Source organism: Pleurodeles waltl, chromosome 8 (assembly GCF_031143425.1).
Source record: "Pleurodeles waltl isolate 20211129_DDA chromosome 8, aPleWal1.hap1.20221129, whole genome shotgun sequence".
Taxonomy (NCBI): domain Eukaryota; kingdom Metazoa; phylum Chordata; class Amphibia; order Caudata; family Salamandridae; genus Pleurodeles; species Pleurodeles waltl.
Window position 1 is genome coordinate 596,651,834 of NC_090447.1, and position 18,146 is coordinate 596,669,979.

Genomic DNA, 18,146 nt, shown 5'->3' on the forward strand with positions numbered 1-18,146 from the left:
TGAGAAACATATTGCGTAAAATTATCTGCATTTTTTTGTAACAGTAGTTCTGCCCCTACTTTAATAATCATTTATTAATAGTTTGGACTGCTGCAAACTGTTATTTGTGTTTTCTATTTTTATTTGTTGTTTGTGAATTTATATTTCAAAATTGAAAACGTATTGTTTTCTTATTATCCCCGATGTTTTTACACATAGGGACTATATATTGCAGCCATTGCATGAACAATACTGCCATGCTCAGGTGGTAATTGCGGTGTTAGTCACTTATTACGCTTTTTCCTGCAACGGAGATTCCATTTGCTTTACTACGTTCTGTTAACAGAGAGTTGCAGGCTTTTGTTATTTTAATAACGTGTGATTTCAGGGGCTGCGTTACCATGGCGCACACAGCTGGAGGAGTACGCAGATGAAAAGACTGCGTGCGGACCAACCGTAGGTGATTGTGTTTTTTAGAAAGATTATTTACGAGACGAACAATTTGGATTAATTCGCAGTAGAAGCTGGAAAAAGGCACATTTTGAGTAGGTGGATTTTCTTCTGTCCTTTGTTGTTTTTGTCACGTTTTCTATTTCAGTCTCTACAAAATTCAGTAAAACCCATTGGGACTCGGGACATCAGCAGCAGCCGGGTGTATTAGCCAGGAGCGCAACTGACACGTGTTGCTCACGCCTGGGAAGCCGCATCTGTTGTTTTTCTTTTTTTTTTTTAACACATTTTTAATTGACCCTTTCAAACACCACATGAAAAGCGAAAGTGAAATGCTTGCTTCCCGGTCGTTTAGCATATGTATGCAAACTTTCTAAGCGATTGGGCAAGGCCAGCGATCGACCCCACCTCCCCCCTGCAGGAGCAGGGCTTGATGTGCTGGCTCCGGAGGCAGCAGCAGGGGAAGAGCAGACCGGAGCGCGCCGAGCAGGAAGACGGGCTACAGCAGCGCCCCAGCCAGGCCGGGGCTCCCCCACACCGAGCACAATGCAGGCTGCCGCTGCCCTCCTAGGGGCCGCGCTGCTCTTTGTCCTGCTAGCCGCAGACCCCGCGCAAGGCAGTGAGTATTTTCATTTTTCTCTTCTTGTACCAGCTATCCGTGTTCCCTGCTACCAATAGGAGAAAGCCGAGGCGAGGCAGTAGCACAGCCGGTGCATCAGCCGGGCAGGGCTTGCCTCTCGCTCTCCGGTGCCTGCTCAGCTAGGCGGGGGTCACTTCACCGGTCGCGGCCGGCGGACTTGGCCCTTCGTCTGAGGTGTGGGGACCCCACATGTGGGTGACACAGGTAAAGAGAGGGCGAGTATTCCAAACACCCACGGCAGGAAATATATGTGCCCAGTTCCCACCTGTGTTTAGGGAGGAACACGGCCTCGTCCAGCACCAGGAAAATAGCCGATTCACATCATTTCCCAGATGAGTTCCTTTAATTTATCTTTCCAACACTGCGCTGGGACTCGTCCGATGTCTCCCCTGGTTTTGCCTTTTAGTTACACGGGGTCCATAGCACCCTCTTCCAGCCCATTCCGCCCAGTAAATGTATATGAAGTTATGTTCTAATCGGATTGACCTGCGTAATGCCCAGTACTGCTGATAAACAAATGTATTTGTTAAGGTGGCACTGTTTTTGCTGGGTTGAAGGAATCTTCCCTTTTTGTAAAACATTAGAACAATCAGTACTGTCATAGTTTATAGAGAAGCACGTTTTAAATATCTCTTTTCTAGAATATCGACTTTTTGGAAACAATCGGTTATATAGGGAAGCCAGTCGTTTTTGTTATGTGCTTTATTTCTATAGGAATACCATTTTTATCTGAAACGATGAACAACTTTTGTATATGCACGCCTTACATATGTATTGCATAGTAGCTTCAAGGCGCATGCTTTGGACTAGGTTGAATTAGTAGGCAACAGCAATGCAGCAGGTCATCAACAAGCTGCGAAACCTGAAAATGGGGGGCCCATTTCTTTCTCAAGTTTTCAGAAAAGCAACACATTGTGCCAAACCTTTGCTCGTTGGCTTACGGCAACCGAGACCGTGTCCTTGCTTCACTTAAGAAGGGCTGCGCATCCTTTAAGTAAAGAGCCATTAGAGGGCTTTCGAGCACAAAAAAAGTGTTTTTACCATAAACAGAAATTCTTTTGGTGAGTAATTGAAGTTGAAAGACCTTTCTCCTGGGGCACGTATCAAGTGTGGGTGCACCAATGCTTGTGGTTTCTGTGCATCTGGGCACCTGCAGCAATCTGTTGCAGACCATATGAGGAATTGTAGCCGAGACAAAGAGCCTCCAACATATTAAGCATATTTGTACCTGTCTCATTCTGCAGTGGTTCATAAGAGGCCTGCAAGCTGAGGTAAAGTGGCTGGTACATTTTAAACATGAGAATAACTGTCTAATTTTGCCCCAGTCCATAAGAGGCCTGCTAGCTCTGTTAAATTGCATCTAAATGTTGGTGGGTGGGGGAATTGTCCACAAAACGAGTGGTGTTGCTGGATTGTTCATTATCTACATCCAGACTCTGTGACAGTATGATACCTATCCTCCACCAGTCTCCTTGTTTAATGGGCATCTTTCTGTTCTCTTGGAACCAGCAATTGTCCTTCCAGCCAAGGAGGCTGCTCAGTTTCTGCGCAGCCGACAGCGAAGGGCCAACCATCTCTTTGAGGAGACCAAGCAAGGCCACCTTGAGCGTGAGTGTGTGGAGGAAAGATGCAGCCGCGAGGAGGCCAGGGAGGTCTTCGAGAATGACCCAGAGACGGTAAGAGGAAAAACCTATGGTAACCTAACCAGATGACTCAGATTTTCATGTCATTCCTGGTTTTTAATTATCTTTGTGACAAATTTATGTAAGTTTAGCACATCCTGGTTTTCAGAGAGGGTCAGTTACACAGAGTAATGCAAATCTTCATGTGTACTACCTGTGCAGGATTAATTGGCACCTTTATCAGAAAGTAATATAATGAGCACAGATGATACTGGGAGATTGTTGCATTTAATTCACCCTTATTGGCATACGTTTTTTCTGTGTTGGTGACTGCTGTTAAATAAGTCATTCTCTGTCCTACTGTCGTTGGAAATTTGCAGTCCTAGTTATATGTTTTAGGCATGTCCCGGTTTTTGATTTTGAAATTAGGGTCCCCCAAAGCAGTGGCCTAACCACATTCTGTTTTGAGTTGTGGTGTCATGGCACAACTGCAGATAGCCATCTTTTGACATTCCGTCCCACAAAGCTATGGCCAGTGTCAGGGTGACAAATTAATCTTTTATTCACAGTAAATCTCAGTGTTAGTCTAATCTTCCCTTAGATTCTTGTGGCTTGCGTTGTGAACCAGCTGGCATGTGTTTTTGAGTGCCATGGTGGCATTTTTTGGGAGGTGTGTTAATCTTCCCTCTTAGTCATTACAGACCACAGCTTTGTAATGAGGCAGCAGACATATCTGAAGGATTCCAGGTATTTTCTTGGTGGCATGGTGTTTAACTATAGACCAGACGACTTCAAAGTTGGTGTTGGGCTCCCCTTGGGGCTGGTTTAATCTCAGGAGGGGCGCCAGGCACTGATCAAGAGAAGCATCATACTGAAAACTGCTATTTTCTAGTGAAAAAAACAGAGTGGTAGTGAGCCACACTGTAATTGTAGTGGCCCATCAGTACCATCCTTTGTCACTCGTCCTAGCTGGAAGTAGATGTTAAAGTGCAGGGTTGTGGGGGGCTCCAAATAAACCATAAAGTCCCCCACTCCCAAATCTGATAAAGAATCACATTGTGGGTGTTCTTTGACCTTAGGGAGATCTAGCTGCCCAGAGCATGTTAACAGTCATGTAAGGGATAACTGAAATAACTGCAATGTTTGATATGTTTCAGCTATCAATTTTATAGAATATTGTGAACAAATGTTTGTCATTCGGGGGACCACCGATGACTCAGCATTACAAATTTTGAAGTCCACTGCAATAGACCGTACAACATCAGTCTGTTAGTAGTAAAAAGTCTGGAGTGTAGGAGAAACAGGATTGATTTGCGTGTTTTGTGGCTCACCTACAGGAAGCCAATACTCACTTTCCATATCAGTTTGGAAGGGTCAGGGTAGTGAGGTTTCAATTGCACACATTTTGAAAGCACTCCCGGTTAAGAGAAGTTTTTTAACACAGTACAGGGAGTGCAGAATTATTAGGCAAATGAGTATTTTGACCACATCATCCTCTTTATGCATGTTGTCTTACTCCAAGCTGTATAGGCTCGAAAGCCTACTACCAATTAAGCATATTAGCTGATGTGCATCTCTGTAATGAGAAGGGGTGTGGTCTAATGACATCAACACCCTATATCAGGTGTGCATAATTATTAGGCAACTTCCTTTCCTTTGGCAAAATGGGTCAAAAGAAGGACTTGACAGGCTCAGAAAAGTCAAAAATAGTGAGATATCTTGCAGAGGGATGCAGCACTCTTAAAATTGCAAAGCTTCTGAAGCGTGATCATCGAACAATCAAGCGTTTCATTCAAAATAGTCAACAGGGTCGCAAGAAGCGTGTGGAAAAACCAAGGCGCAAAATAACTGCCCATGAACTGAGAAAAGTCAAGCGTGCAGCTGCCACGATGCCACGATGCCACTTGCCACCAGTTTGGCCATATTTCAGAGCTGCAACATCACTGGAGTGCCCAAAAGCACAAGGTGTGCAATACTCAGAGACATGGCCAAGGTAAGAAAGGCTGAAAGACGACCACCACTGAACAAGACACACAAGCTGAAACGTCAAGACTGGGCCAAGAAATATCTCAAGACTGATTTTTCTAAGGTTTTATGGACTGATGAAATGAGAGTGAGTCTTGATGGGCCAGATGGATGGGCCCGTGGCTGGATTGGTAAAGGGCAGAGAGCTCCAGTCCGACTCAGACGCCAGCAAGGTGGAGGTGGAGTACTGGTTTGGGCTGGTATCATCAAAGATGAGCTTGTGGGGCCTTTTCGGGTTGAGGATGGAGTCAAGCTCAACTCCCAGTCCTACTGCCAGTTCCTGGAAGACACCTTCTTCAAGCAGTGGTACAGGAAGAAGTCTGCATCCTTCAAGAAAAACATGATTTTCATGCAGGACAATGCTCCATCACACGCGTCCAAGTACTCCACAGCGTGGCTGGCAAGAGAGGGTATAAAAGAAGGAAATCTAATGACATGGCCTCCTTGTTCACCTCATCTGAACCCCATTGAGAACCTGTGGTCCATCATCAAATGTGAGATTTACAAGGAGGGAAAACAGTACACCTCTCTGAACAGTGTCTGGGAGGTTGTGGTTGCTGCTGCACACAATTTTGATAGTGAACAGATCAAAACACTGACAGAATCCATGGGTGGCAGGCTTTTGAGTGTCCTTGCAAAGAAAGGTGGCTATATTGGTCACTGATTTGTTTTTGTTTTGTTTTTGAATGTCAGACATGTATATTTGTGAATGTTGAGATGTTATATTGGTTTCACTGGTAATAATAAATAATTGAAATGGGTATATATTTTTTTTTGTTAAGTTGCCTAATAATTATGCACAGTAATAGTCACCTGCACACACAGATATCCCCCTAACATAGCTAAAACTAAAAACAAACTAAAAACTACTTCCAAAAATATTCAGCTTTGATATTAATGAGTTTTTTGGGTTCATTGAGAACATGGTTGTTGTTCAATAATAAAATTAATCCTCAAAAATACAACTTGCCTAATAATTCTGCACTCCCTGTATAGTACTTAAGTTCTGCACTTGTGCTTACTTTTTACTTTGCTGTTTATTAAGCGATGCAAATAGGTTTTTGAGAATCCTAGCCTTTAGACAGGACTGTGGTACCCCCAAGCACTAAGATTGGTAAATTGACGCTTAGCCTTTTTTACTCTGTTGTGTAGTATAGTTTTATGTCCCGATTCAGAATTAGTTAGATGTATTTATATTGGTGCGCACTGCAGAGTCAACTGTCTGTGGACCTAGAATGTCCCCCATTAATGGATCCAGTACTCAGTCTACAATGTAAGAGTGGCAACTGCTGTTGAGAACTGTTGACTCATTTAATCATGTTATAATTCTTCTTGTGATAAACACATTCCGTCTTTATTTTAGTCTCCTGATGTTCCAGCTTTATATCATTTCCTTCACAGTAATCTGCTTTCGAAAAACGTACGAGACAAAAATGTTTGTTTCACTTTAGTGATGAAATATATTCCTCTCCCTCCTAACATGACTTGTTTCACTCCTCACAAGTAGTTATTGCTCGATCTCAGACACTAGCAGATATGAACAGATTTGTTTTGTGAAGTATGGTGTTTTTTGGCAAAGGAATGGCTCTCGGCCACTGATGACTGAATAGGGCCATCAGTACCAATATTCCAATGTTAGTTTTTCTGTTTCTCCCTTTTTAAATTAGAACATTCTACTCTGTTGTAATAGGATTGTAGCCCTACCGGTTTGGGCTGTACCAACCTTGAAAGGCCCTCTCACTTGTTATAAACCCTAAACTGCGACTCTGTCTTAAAATTGGGCTTCAAGACTTTTAAACACGTCATAACCCTTGCCAGTGGTGTATAATGCTATATTGCGTCATAGAAACGTTGAGAGTTCCGATAACTATCATTATTGCCATTCTGCCTGGGCATATGCCAGTCGATAAAGGCTCTCTCCTTCTCAAGGAGGGCTATGACAGATGACTACAACTCGCGTAGCATCCCCCACCCCCATCTCCCTTTGTATCTTTGATGCAATGACAAGGGTTTACCCAGACGTTGGTCCCCTGCTGTCGACAGGATCCCAGCTATACCTCACCGATATGGTCTAACAAGGCTGACACCGGTCAGGGGTTGCTTGTCTCTTGAGCAGCAGGGTCAGTATTGATTTGCATAAGGGTGGTTTGGTGTCCAGGGCACTACAGTGGGTAAAAAACGGTTAGAAACAATGATGCTCAGTAATTATTAGTAGTTTAGATTACTTGCAAGCATTTCTCCTATCACCCTTTGTGTGTTTTTAATATATTCCGCCACTGCAGTAACCTTTATTTGCGTTGTCGTAGAAGCCAAGCAATGTGTAGCAAGGAAGGGGATATTTGCGCTTGGTTGGATCTTTACTCCTACATTCACGCATTTTTTTTTTTTTTTTGTGGACAGGTGTGATACGAGGGAATGTATCCAGCAGTGAAAGTTGTTTTTTTTGTCTTGGATTTGAGTCAGGCGCGGGACGTGCCTCAACAGGCAGCTACATAAGCCATAAGCTCAGGGTGTTGCTGGTACGGCTGTCTGGAGAATGGAGAACTCAGTTGTTTTGATCCAGTGACTATCTCACGATTGCGAGTTGGAATCCGATCTCATCACTGTTCTGACAAGGGAGGGCATGTAACATTAAACAGGATGGTATCTTAGTTAGTCGAACACATTCCTTTGATTGCTATCTTTAAGAATCGAGACCCCTTCCTTAGGCGATAAATTGCTAGAAGACACGTGAGTGCGGCCCCGAAAGCTAGCCCCCGACGTTTGTTTGGCATTGCTGTCATCTTTTCAAGATCACTTGCTTTGTGTTTTTTCCCATTAAGAATATAATGTAGAAACATGCATTTGTCAGGCCTGGTTTTAAACCCGGCATACTCTTTTTTTCACACGCAAAAACCATTAATTTAACACAGCACCTTAGATTTTAGCAGGTGTATTGGACAGAATCAAACCACTCTGGCATCTGTATTTTTGCTTCTTTACACCCCCCTCGCCCGGGAATAAATGCTAGAGGTGTTTGCGCATTTTCAATCTGCTGCTTTTTATTCATTGTGGTAGCAGTGTCTCTTTTTCTGATTTTGTGATAAAAGAGAGAAGCTTGGCTCGCCACCTGCAGGGAGGTGACAGCAGGGTCACCGCCGTGGCCCTCCCACATGCCCAGGCTGCTTTAAGAAAGCCAGCATTTTAAATGACTGTAAACAGCCGAAGTTGCCACACCTTCCACAAAGATGCGCGCGCTCCACCCCAAACTTCAAACGCCGAATTGTCCTTCGAGTGCTGACTGTTTTCCAGTTGTCCGTGTTTGTAGGCCAGTGCCCAAAGGGACGGTTTCGGTAACAAACATTTCTTTTGTCAGGAGCTTTACGACCTCATTGGTAAAGGGAGGGGGCACTGACCAGTGCTGGTCAATCGTGTAATTATAAATTAGAGATGGCTCTCTCAGAACACGAAAGGACAAAGGCTGCTTTCATCTTTTGAGCTGCTGATGTGAAATTAAATGGTGTCCAGATGCAAGGTCAGCAGCCACTGAAACAGAAAAACAAAAGGATAGCGTCTGACAATGATTTGAAACAAATGTCATATTGTACGCTGGCTGCAAAACAGCTCCTGAAAACTTGCAGCTCATAAGACACCCAGAGAGCAAGTTACAGAGTTATTAATTCATGCCAATGGAGCAGATGCCGTGTACACATTACCACAGTTGATTACTGTTTACAGTGAAGTTTACTTGAAGAGCAGTGATATCTTTGCATGGGTCTGCATGTCAGGCCAGAACCTTCAACAACATACGACGCCTTCGTTGGGGGGAAACATTAGGCTGCAGGGCTATTAACAAAACGGATTAGCTTACAGGCCTTCGTTTGCTGCTCATTAGGGACTCTCAAACGCAGCCCCAAGGATGAATTACTTCCGGGTTAATGTCATTTAGCTCTGGGTCAAACGTAAATATGTTAAGGTCAACCCAAAACGGGTGCAATTTGTTCTTCTTGGTGGAGTGAAGTTTGTGATATTGCTTTATATCTTTGGGCTCTTTAGTAGCTTCTTTTTCTCAGTACGAAATGAAGTCTGCTTTGTCAAAAGTTGCATTATTGCAATGATAGTCCTATGATGAGCAGCACACTGGGAAAGTAAAAACTCTCATTCATCAAATGTTCAGAACTGCTAAATGCAAGATTCCTTTCATAGTACGTCCTCCATTAGGTAACATCTGCTTAGAAAGTAGGCCATAACTTATTAACCTGCACTTGTGTAAAAAAAAAATCAGATCTAAAAATAATGCAGCCCTCATAAGCACAGTGATCTATCTTCATTGGTGTTTTCACCACTTTGTCTTTATTTTTTGGCTCTCAGTTCGGTATCAAACCAAAAATGTTGCCAAGGTCACTTCGCAGTGCTAGATGAACAGATGAAGGCACCGTATGGAGATTAATGGAGGAAATTTGCATGCAAATGGATGGGTGAGATAGACCAACTGAATTGTCAATTGTGTCAAAGGGACCAAGTTACTTCAAAAATGTATTGAAAGGTGATCATGACCATGAGAATTCAAGGGTTAAGGGTACACTAAGGATAAGGTGCTGGAAGAAAGTATAGGTAGTATCTTTGATAATTTCACCTAGCAAGTCTGGATAATTGATGACTGCATTTTCCACCTTCTCTCCAGAATTCTCTATTACATAATATCACTGTTCTCAGAACTGCAATGCCATATTAAAATATAATTTTAGGTCTTAAGATCACAAATTAATTTCTCAGCTCAACGCAAATGTCCACCAGTCTTTTCAGAGAAATTAATGCAGTGTCACTCTTAGCTTCCATTGTATCAAGAGTTCTTTTGGGAATCTACTAAAACCACCACCTGAAATGACCATGAAGATATCAGGAAATATGTAATCTAGTCCAACCATTTATTGACCAACCCACGAGAGGAGCCAAAGCTGTTGACAACTAACAATAGCAGGTAAACTAAGTTAACCTGTAACCTTTCGAAGTGGGTGTGTTGAAACAACCACTAAGCAACAAGTTTTAACCTAGATCTCTGCAGCAGAACTGAAACATGTCAGTTATTTGGTGTGACAGAGACCTAGTTGTATTCCAGTGTCCTTGCTATGTTTGATGAGCTACTTATTTGAGGATACAAAATCTGACAGTGTCCGAAAAGACATTTCTTCTCAGAGACTGTAAGCATTGACCATCATTTGCATGGTGTACGCCCAGGTTTTTGCTTTGATTATGTCTGCTGACTGTGCACTTTAACCCTGCTAACCAGAGATAAAGCGCCCGGCTCCCACTTTAAGTATAATGAAATTAGGATATACCTTACTGGCATTTTTAATTTGCCTGTAATACATAAATAAAGAATACGACAGGCCTGTAAGTTAAATGTCACTAGTGGACTGCAACACCCATTGTGTAGTCCACTACAGTGACCGTGCAAGCACAACTGCAGGCCTACCATTCCTAGCCTGTTTGTTGCAGTTTTAAACTGCAAGTTTGACCTGTTAAAACAATATCTTTTGACAGATAAAAACCTTCATTTTATTTTAAATATTTGTAAGTCACTTCACTGTAGACCTTGCTCAGAAGGCAGGATGCATGGCATTTTAAGTAGGACGTGCAAGCAATTGATATTAAAGATATCCATATAATGAAAAAGCCCCAAAGGCTATTTTCACTGTAGCAGGGCTGGCTATTCCATAGGAAAAAAGCCCTGGTTTAAAATATTACATTTAACAGTGCTCATTTTGGTTATGAAACTGCTAGAAAAATAATTAAACAACTATGTTTAAAATATTGAATACAAATCCAATTCAACAGTTAAGCCAGATCTGAATATTACGGAAAAGGGACTTTTCACTGCCTATAGTCTATGGAGGCCCAACTGCATTCGTCCTCCCACTTCTACCTTTAGCATTTGAATGGAACTGAATGGGAATGTAATGGTGCCCAATAGTAAATGAGAGGCTGACCTTAATAGGCAGCGATGTTCTCTCTGAACCTGAGCAAATATGCAGGATGGGGGTGTGCAGTGGGGGCTGGTAATTTTACCACGGAAACTGATGGGAGGGGCAGGCATGCACACATACACCTCACTCACACCCATTTATTCCCACATGCACACACAATCATTCACAAAACTCACTAGGAAATACACATACATTGATACATGCACACAAGCACCACACATAAAAAACACATAAAACTTACCTCAACAGCAGCTTTCTGACAGGGAAGCCTCAGAGTTCCCAGGAGGTATGGGACTGCTGCCTTCCCTCATTGCCTGACCTAAGGTCAGCCAATGTTGGAAGGCAGGCGTCCAAATCTCGTCACAGAGTGGGGTGGAGTCAATTAGACTGCTGACCCCACCCCACTCTGTGAGGGGGTGTCACTGATTGACACTAGGCGCTGGGCACTTCCGGGCTTAAAAGTGATGCAGCCTGGTCCAAGGCAGTCGGTGATAACCCCCTCGTCACGAGTGGGAGGGCCTCGAGGCACTTTTGCCAGGCTGAGGAGGTCACACCCACAGGGCTGTGAAATTCTCAGCCTGGCAAAGTTCAGCTGAGGTAGCCAGGAGCCTGCCCATTTAGCGCATGTCTAGCTCCTGACTGCCTGACCTGAACCAGAAGAATGGCTGTTAGGCTGACCTTTGTTTTGCCTGACAGACCTTCTTACCTGGAAAAGGATGGCTGGTGTGGCACCTGAGCCCATACGGATGGGCTGCTGCTGGGGCTGCGAGCATCCTTTTTGACATTACAGTGTTAAATCTTGCTTGAATGTGTAATCCTGGTTGACAGGCCTGTTTGGGTTTTATATATATAGCTTGGGACTCACTTCAGTTAGGCCTTTCCTATCATAGGCAAATGTTAGCTGGCATCTGGGGATGGCTCTTCAATCCTGCTAGGCTGTCAACCCCTGCTACACAGGCCTGCTGGAGTTTTACATAGAACACTTGGGATTCACTTCAGGCGAGAACAGGATGCCAAAATAATTTTGTCCATCATCACAGAAAGTGACATTACTGTATTTCTCGTCATCTATGTGCACAGGGAGTGACATCACTGGATTTCCCATCATCCTTCTGCACAGGAAGACCCATCACTGGATTTCCCATCATCCATCTGCACAGGAAATTACATCACTGGAATTCCCATCTTTTATCTGCACAGGAAGAGATATCACTCCTCCCTTCTCCCAGGAGAACAACGAGCTTCTCCCTAAACAGCACTGTCATCTACAGACCACCAGGACCATGCACCTGCTTCACCAACACCATCATGGACTTTGTTGCAAAACTCACAAATGATGCTAGCAGAAACATAACTTAGAGACCTACGCTTCCACAGGGAAGACCACGCCAACCTCAACCCCAATGCAAGAGCACTCATTGAAGACACTGGAAGCCTGGGTCTCACCCAGTGAGCAAAGGGACCTATCTATGTCACTGGACACCTCTTGGACCCTATTTTCACCAATTTCGGTAACATCCAGTTGATGAGCCTACAATTGTCCCCTGGACAGACCACGCTCTTCTTAAATTCAGCATCCTTATCTCGGTCCAAGGCTCATGCACCACCTCCAGGCCACCCCACAGAAACAGGAATAGCATCACTAAAGGGGCAGGATTGTCGCAGACAACACATGCTGACACGATCACAGCAACTGCTTCCCCAAAGCCAACAAGAATTTTAACAATTGGATCACCTCTTGTGCTGAGTCCCTGCCCCCCCTCAAACTCAGCAATACAACAACGTCCACACCTCAGAACAGTTGGTACACAGAGGAACTTAGTCTGATGAAACACTACTGCAAACAATTGGAGCACACATGGAGAATGAGCCAGGACAATACAGACAGGAGGACGTTCAAATCCGCCCTGAGATTCTACCCCCAAATGATGCTGATCACCAGATGCGTCACTTTAGTGGACCTCATCGATGTCAGCACCAATAGAACCAATCTTTGCCATTGTGAAGGATTTCACCTCACCAGCGCTGTTTCTAACTTAATCGCCCCCTTTCAGGACCTTTGCAACAATCCCTGTCTATTCTTCAACAACAAAATCACCACCATTTACAGCAACATCAACCCACAGCCGAACCTGACAGGCCTCACAAACACCTCCTGACCTTAGAACCAATGCTAATCACATTACCCAGCCAAGAAGAAACTGCCACCACCATGAGTCCATCATTCAGGGGCCCGATCGGTCCCCTTCCTCCACTACGCTTACTCCAGATGACTGCACACCAGTGCCATGCTCATATTTATTTTGAATGCCTCTTCCGCGTCCTTCCCAGGTGCTTGTAAACACACAACAGTCCTCCCATTGCTAAAAAAAAAATCCAAAAAACCCTTATGGACCCTTCAGTGCTGCAGAACCTTAAATGCTCACCAACTACAGGCCGATCTCCCTGCTACTATTCCCGGCCAAGGTCTTAAAGAAAATCTTAAACAGATGGCTCACTGAATACCTCAACAACCACCCACTTCTTGACACCACTAAGTCTGGTTTCAGACCCAGCTACAGCATGGAAACTACCCTCATTGCAGCCGTGGATGACATCCACATGGCTCTGGACATAGGAAACACAGCGGCTCTCATCCTCCTGGAACTCTCCACAGCGTTTGACACTGCCTCCCACCCCAACCTCATTCATCGCCAAAACAATATCAGAAGGACAGGCACTCACATAAATCTTCTCCTTCCTGACTGAAAGGATCCAGTCAGTCAGCTTGGTACTGTGCACCTTGGGTGCCTGTGACCTCATTTGCAGAGTTCTGTAAGGATCCTCCATGAGACTGACCCTCTTCAACGCATACCTGATCCATCTAGCCATCATCTCCACTATCACAACATCAGTGTCCTCTCCAAGATGCCCAAGTACCTGGATCAGTGTCTGCATGTCACTGCCTCATGCTTCCATACCCTGAAGATGCTGATGAAGATTTTCAAATGGCTCTCAGTCAGCACCCACAAAAATGTCATGCACAACCTGATCACAAGCAACATGGGCTATAAGAGCACCATTGTAGGAAGTTGGCTCTGTATGCACTATTTCAAAGTAAGGAATAGTATGCACAGAGTCCAAGGGTTCCCCTTAGAGGTAAGATAGTGGCAAAAAGAGATAATACTAATGCTCTATTTTGTGGTAGTGTGGTCGAGCAGTAGGCTTATCAAAGGAGTAGTGTTAAGCATTTGTTGTACATACACACAGGCAATAAATGAGGAACACACACTCAGAGACAATTCCAGGCCAATAGATTTTTGTAAGGAAAAATATATTTTCTTAGTTTATTTTAAGAACCACAGGTTCAAATTCTACATGTAATATCTCCTTTGAAAGGTATTGCAGGTAAGTACTTTAGGAACTTTGAATAATCACAATAGCATATATACTTTTTACATAAAACACATATAGCTATTTCAAAAGTGGACACAGTGCAATTTTCAACAGTTCCTGGGGGAGGTAAGTTATTGTTAGTTCTTGCAGGTAAGTAAACCACCTACGGGGTTCAAATTGGGGTCCAAGGTAGCCCACCGTTGGGGGTTCAGAGCAACCCCAAAGTTACCACACCAGCAGCTCAGGGCCTGTCAGGTGCAGAGTTCAAAGTGGTGCCCAAAACACATAGGCTTCAATGGAGAAGGGGGTGCCCCGGTTCCAGTCTGCCAGCAGGTAAGTACCCGCGTCTTCGGAGGGCAGACCAGGGGTGTTTTGTAGGGCACCGGGGGGGACACAAGTCAGCACAAAAAGTACACACTCAGCAGCACGGGGGCGGCCGGGTGCAGTGTGCAAACACACGTCGGGTTTTCAATAGGTTTCAATGAGAGACCAAGGGGTCTCTTCAGCGATGCAGGCAAGTGGGGGGGCTCCTCGGGGTAGCCACCACCTGGGCAAGGGAGAGGGCCTCCTGGGGGTCACTCCTGCACTGGAGTTCCGATCCTTCAGGTGCTGGGGGCTGCGGGTGCAGGGTCTTTTCCAGCCATCGGGATTTTGGATTCAGACAGTCGCGGTCAGGGGGAGCCTCGGGATTCCCTCTGCAGGCGTCGCTGTGTGGGCTCAGGGGGGACAACTTTGGTTACTCACAGTCTCGGAGTCGCCGGGGGGTCCTCCCTGTAGTGTTGTTTCTCCACCAGTCGAGTCGGGGTCGCCGGGTGCAGTGTTGCAAGTCTCACGCTTCTTGCGGGGATTGCAGGGGTCTTTAAATCTGCTCCTCTGGAAACAAAGTTGCAGTCTTTGAACAGGGCCGCTGTCCTCAGGAGTTTCTTGGTCTTTTGGAAGTAGGGCAGTCCTCTGAGCGTTCAGAGGTCGCTGGTCCTGGGGAAAGCGTCGCTGGAGCAGGTTTCTTCTGAAGGAGGGAGACAGGCCGGTAGGGCTGGGGCCAAAGCAGTTGGTGTCTTCTTCTTCTCTGCAGGGGTTTTTCAGCTCAGCAGTCCTCTTCTTCGTAAGTTGCAGGAATCTGAGTTCCTAGGTTCTGGGGAGCCCTTAAATACTAAATTTAAGGGCGTGTTTAGGTCTGGGGGGTTAGTAGCCAATGGCTACTATCCTTGAGGGTGGGTACACCCTCTTTGTGCCTCCTCCCTGAGGGGAGGGGGGCACATCCCTATTCCTATTGGGGGAATCCTCCTTCTACAAGATGGAGGATTTCTAAAAGTCAGAGTCACCTCAGCTCAGGACACTTTAGGGGCTGTCCTGACTGGCCAGTGACTCCTCCTTGTTTTTCTCATTATCTCTCCTGGACTTGCCGTCAAAAGTGGGGACTGAGTCCAGGGGGCGGGCATCTCCACTAGCTGGAGTGCCCTGGGGCATTGTAACACGAAGCTTGAGCCTTTGAAGCTCACTGCTAGGTGTTACAGTTCCTGCAGGGGGGAGGTGTGAAGCACCTCCACCCAGAGCAGGCTTTGTTTCTGTCCTCAGAGAGCACAAAGGCTCTCACCACATGGGGTCAGAAACTCGTCTCTCAGCAGCAGGCTGGCACAGACCAGTCAGTCCTGCACTGAACAATTGGGTAAAATACAGGGGGCATCTCTAAGATGCCTTCTGTGTGCATTTTTTAATAAATCCAACACTGGCATCAGTGTGGGTTTATTATTCTGAGAAGTTTGATACCAAACTTCCCAGTATTCAGTGTAGCCATTATGGAGCTGTGGAGTTCGTTTTTGACAGACTCCCAGACCATATATTCTTATGGCTACCCTGCACTTACAATGTCTAAGGTTTTGCTTAGACACTGTAGGGGCATAGTGCTCATGCACCTATGCCCTCACCTGTGGTATAGTGCACCCTGCTTTAGGGCTGTAAGGCCTGCTAGAGGGGTGACTTACCTATGCCACAGGCAGTGTGAGGTTGGCATGGCACCCTGAGGGGAGTGCAATGTCGACTTAGTCATTTGTTTCCCCACCAGCACACACAAGCTGGCAAGCAGTGTGTCTGTGCTGAGTGAGGGGTCCCTAGGGTGGCATAAGATATGCTGCAGCCCTTAGAGACCTTCCCTGGCATCAGGGCCCTTGGTACCAGGGGTACCAGTTACAAGGGACTTACCTGGGTGCCAGGGTTGTGCCAATTGTGGAGACAATGGTGCATTTTAGGTGAAAGAACACTGGTGCTGGGGCCTGGTTAGCAGGGTCCCAGCACACTTCTCAGTCAAGTCAGCATCAGTATCAGGCAAAAAGTGGGGGGTAACTGCAACAGGGAGCCATTTCTTTACAACCATCTATGCCGAATCAACAAAAGATCACCAGAAGGCTGCAGAGTATTCAGAATTCAGAAGCCAGTAACAACCTCCCATGCCGCATTCACGTCTCACAAACTCCTCACCCACACTTTCAAGACACTACATAACAATGGCCCAGCATTCATCAACAATTGCATCTGCTTTCACAAACTTTCCAGACACATCTGCTCCCGTGGACTCCTTCTACCACACATCTTGCATATACGGAAAACCAGATCCAGTAGTTGAGCGTTCTCCTACATCACTTCTAAAGCATGGAACTACCTGCCTCTACACATAAGAGTTTCCACCACACTTCTTGAATTGTTCAAGAATCTGAATACCTGGCTTTTCGAGTATTCCCACTGTGCCCTAGGTTTGACTAGGCTCACACCTGCTCAGCTCCAGGATATCCTCCCAGGTGATAGTTCTCTCTACAAATCTGTATAACATAATATAACATAGCATTCTTGTGTATTCTGTTTGCTGTAAATCCCTTATTTCATCTACCAGACTTCTGTCTCTAGGTTTATTGGGGGTACAGTGACTGTTCCAGCCTGGATTATAGTGTTAGATGTGGAGGTACTCTAGGCCTACTATAGTATACTCCACACACTCCCCCCAGCCCTCAGAGCCCAAGTATAGTGTGGCTGAAGACTTTCACAGTCTTGAAAATGCCTAAAGTGGATAGCATTGGCCCTGGGAAATTATACCCCAGTGGTTAGCGCATGTACCATAGTCATTCTCACCCACTAGCTCGTGCCCTGCAAAAATGTGGCATCTTCAGGCATCCTCTTTAGAATAGTCCTGGACTTGAGGAAGATCAGAAGAGACTTAAATCTGCTCTCTGCGACCTGAGAAGATCCCTGAAAGCACTGGATTTGCTTTTGTGTACCCAGGACAAAGAATTGAACTCCAAGGGTCATAAGGCTGACCTCCTACTAAAACTACAGGGACACAATAAGCTATGAGAGGCCTTTTTCCCCAACTCCCCAACTTACCTATGGCAATTGGACCTGGATCCTGCGGTTTGGTCTCTGCCTGATGGCGCCCAGTGAGTCTCTAAATGCCTCTCCTGAGGTCCTGGAGGAGCTTTAGAAATGTAATTCTGTGATGGATTCGGACTTAAAAGTCAGGAAGCAAAATCTTTGATCAGGATGAACCTGGTTGGTGTGCCTGACCTGTGCTTAATTGTGGTCAGCCACAAATTTCACCTAGGTCCAGGTGTACCTCGACCATTAAACTATCATTGCCTCTTTATGCTTTTCAAGACTATTCCTCCTTAGAATTTGAAAAAAATATGTTTTTGATTACCCTTATTGGTTTTATGTCATTTTGGTATCATTTTCTTTATTACATTTTATTTTATTTTTCTAATTCATGCAAGGGATTGTTATTGTTTTTCATTTTAAGTTTATTTCTATTTTGGTACCCAAAGACACTTTACATATTGCCCTAAGATAAGTCTGTTCTGTGCCATAGTTACCAGGAGGTTAAGCTCAGGTTAAAGTGCCTTTGAGGGTTCACCCTGACAAGAGTTATGATTATTCCTTGAGGTAAGTACTCACCCCCACCAAATAAAAATGCTGTTTCTTACAGAGACCAACCCAGATATTTACAATGGCACACCAGGTGCACATACTTGTCTCCCCAGTAATGCCTTCTGGCTGACTCCTGACAATTCATCAATTCCTATGAACCAGACAGACTGATATCTT

General features: G+C 45.0%; 1 protein-coding gene across 2 annotated transcripts in view; it reads left to right on the top strand.

Annotated features, from left to right (window-relative positions):
• Nucleotides 1-374: 374 nt before the first annotated feature.
• The window catches only part of GAS6 (growth arrest specific 6), a 333,398-nt gene continuing 315,626 nt past the window's right edge, over nucleotides 375-18,146 (top strand). The window contains exons 1-2 of one of the 2 annotated variants that reach the window (XM_069204632.1): nucleotides 375-1,048; nucleotides 2,579-2,745. In XM_069204632.1, the coding sequence (XP_069060733.1) occupies nucleotides 976-1,048; nucleotides 2,579-2,745 (240 nt within the window). In that variant the 5' untranslated portion in view covers nucleotides 375-975. The remainder of the gene's footprint in view (nucleotides 1,049-2,578; nucleotides 2,746-18,146) is intronic. The other variant, XM_069204633.1, reaches the window with a different exon arrangement.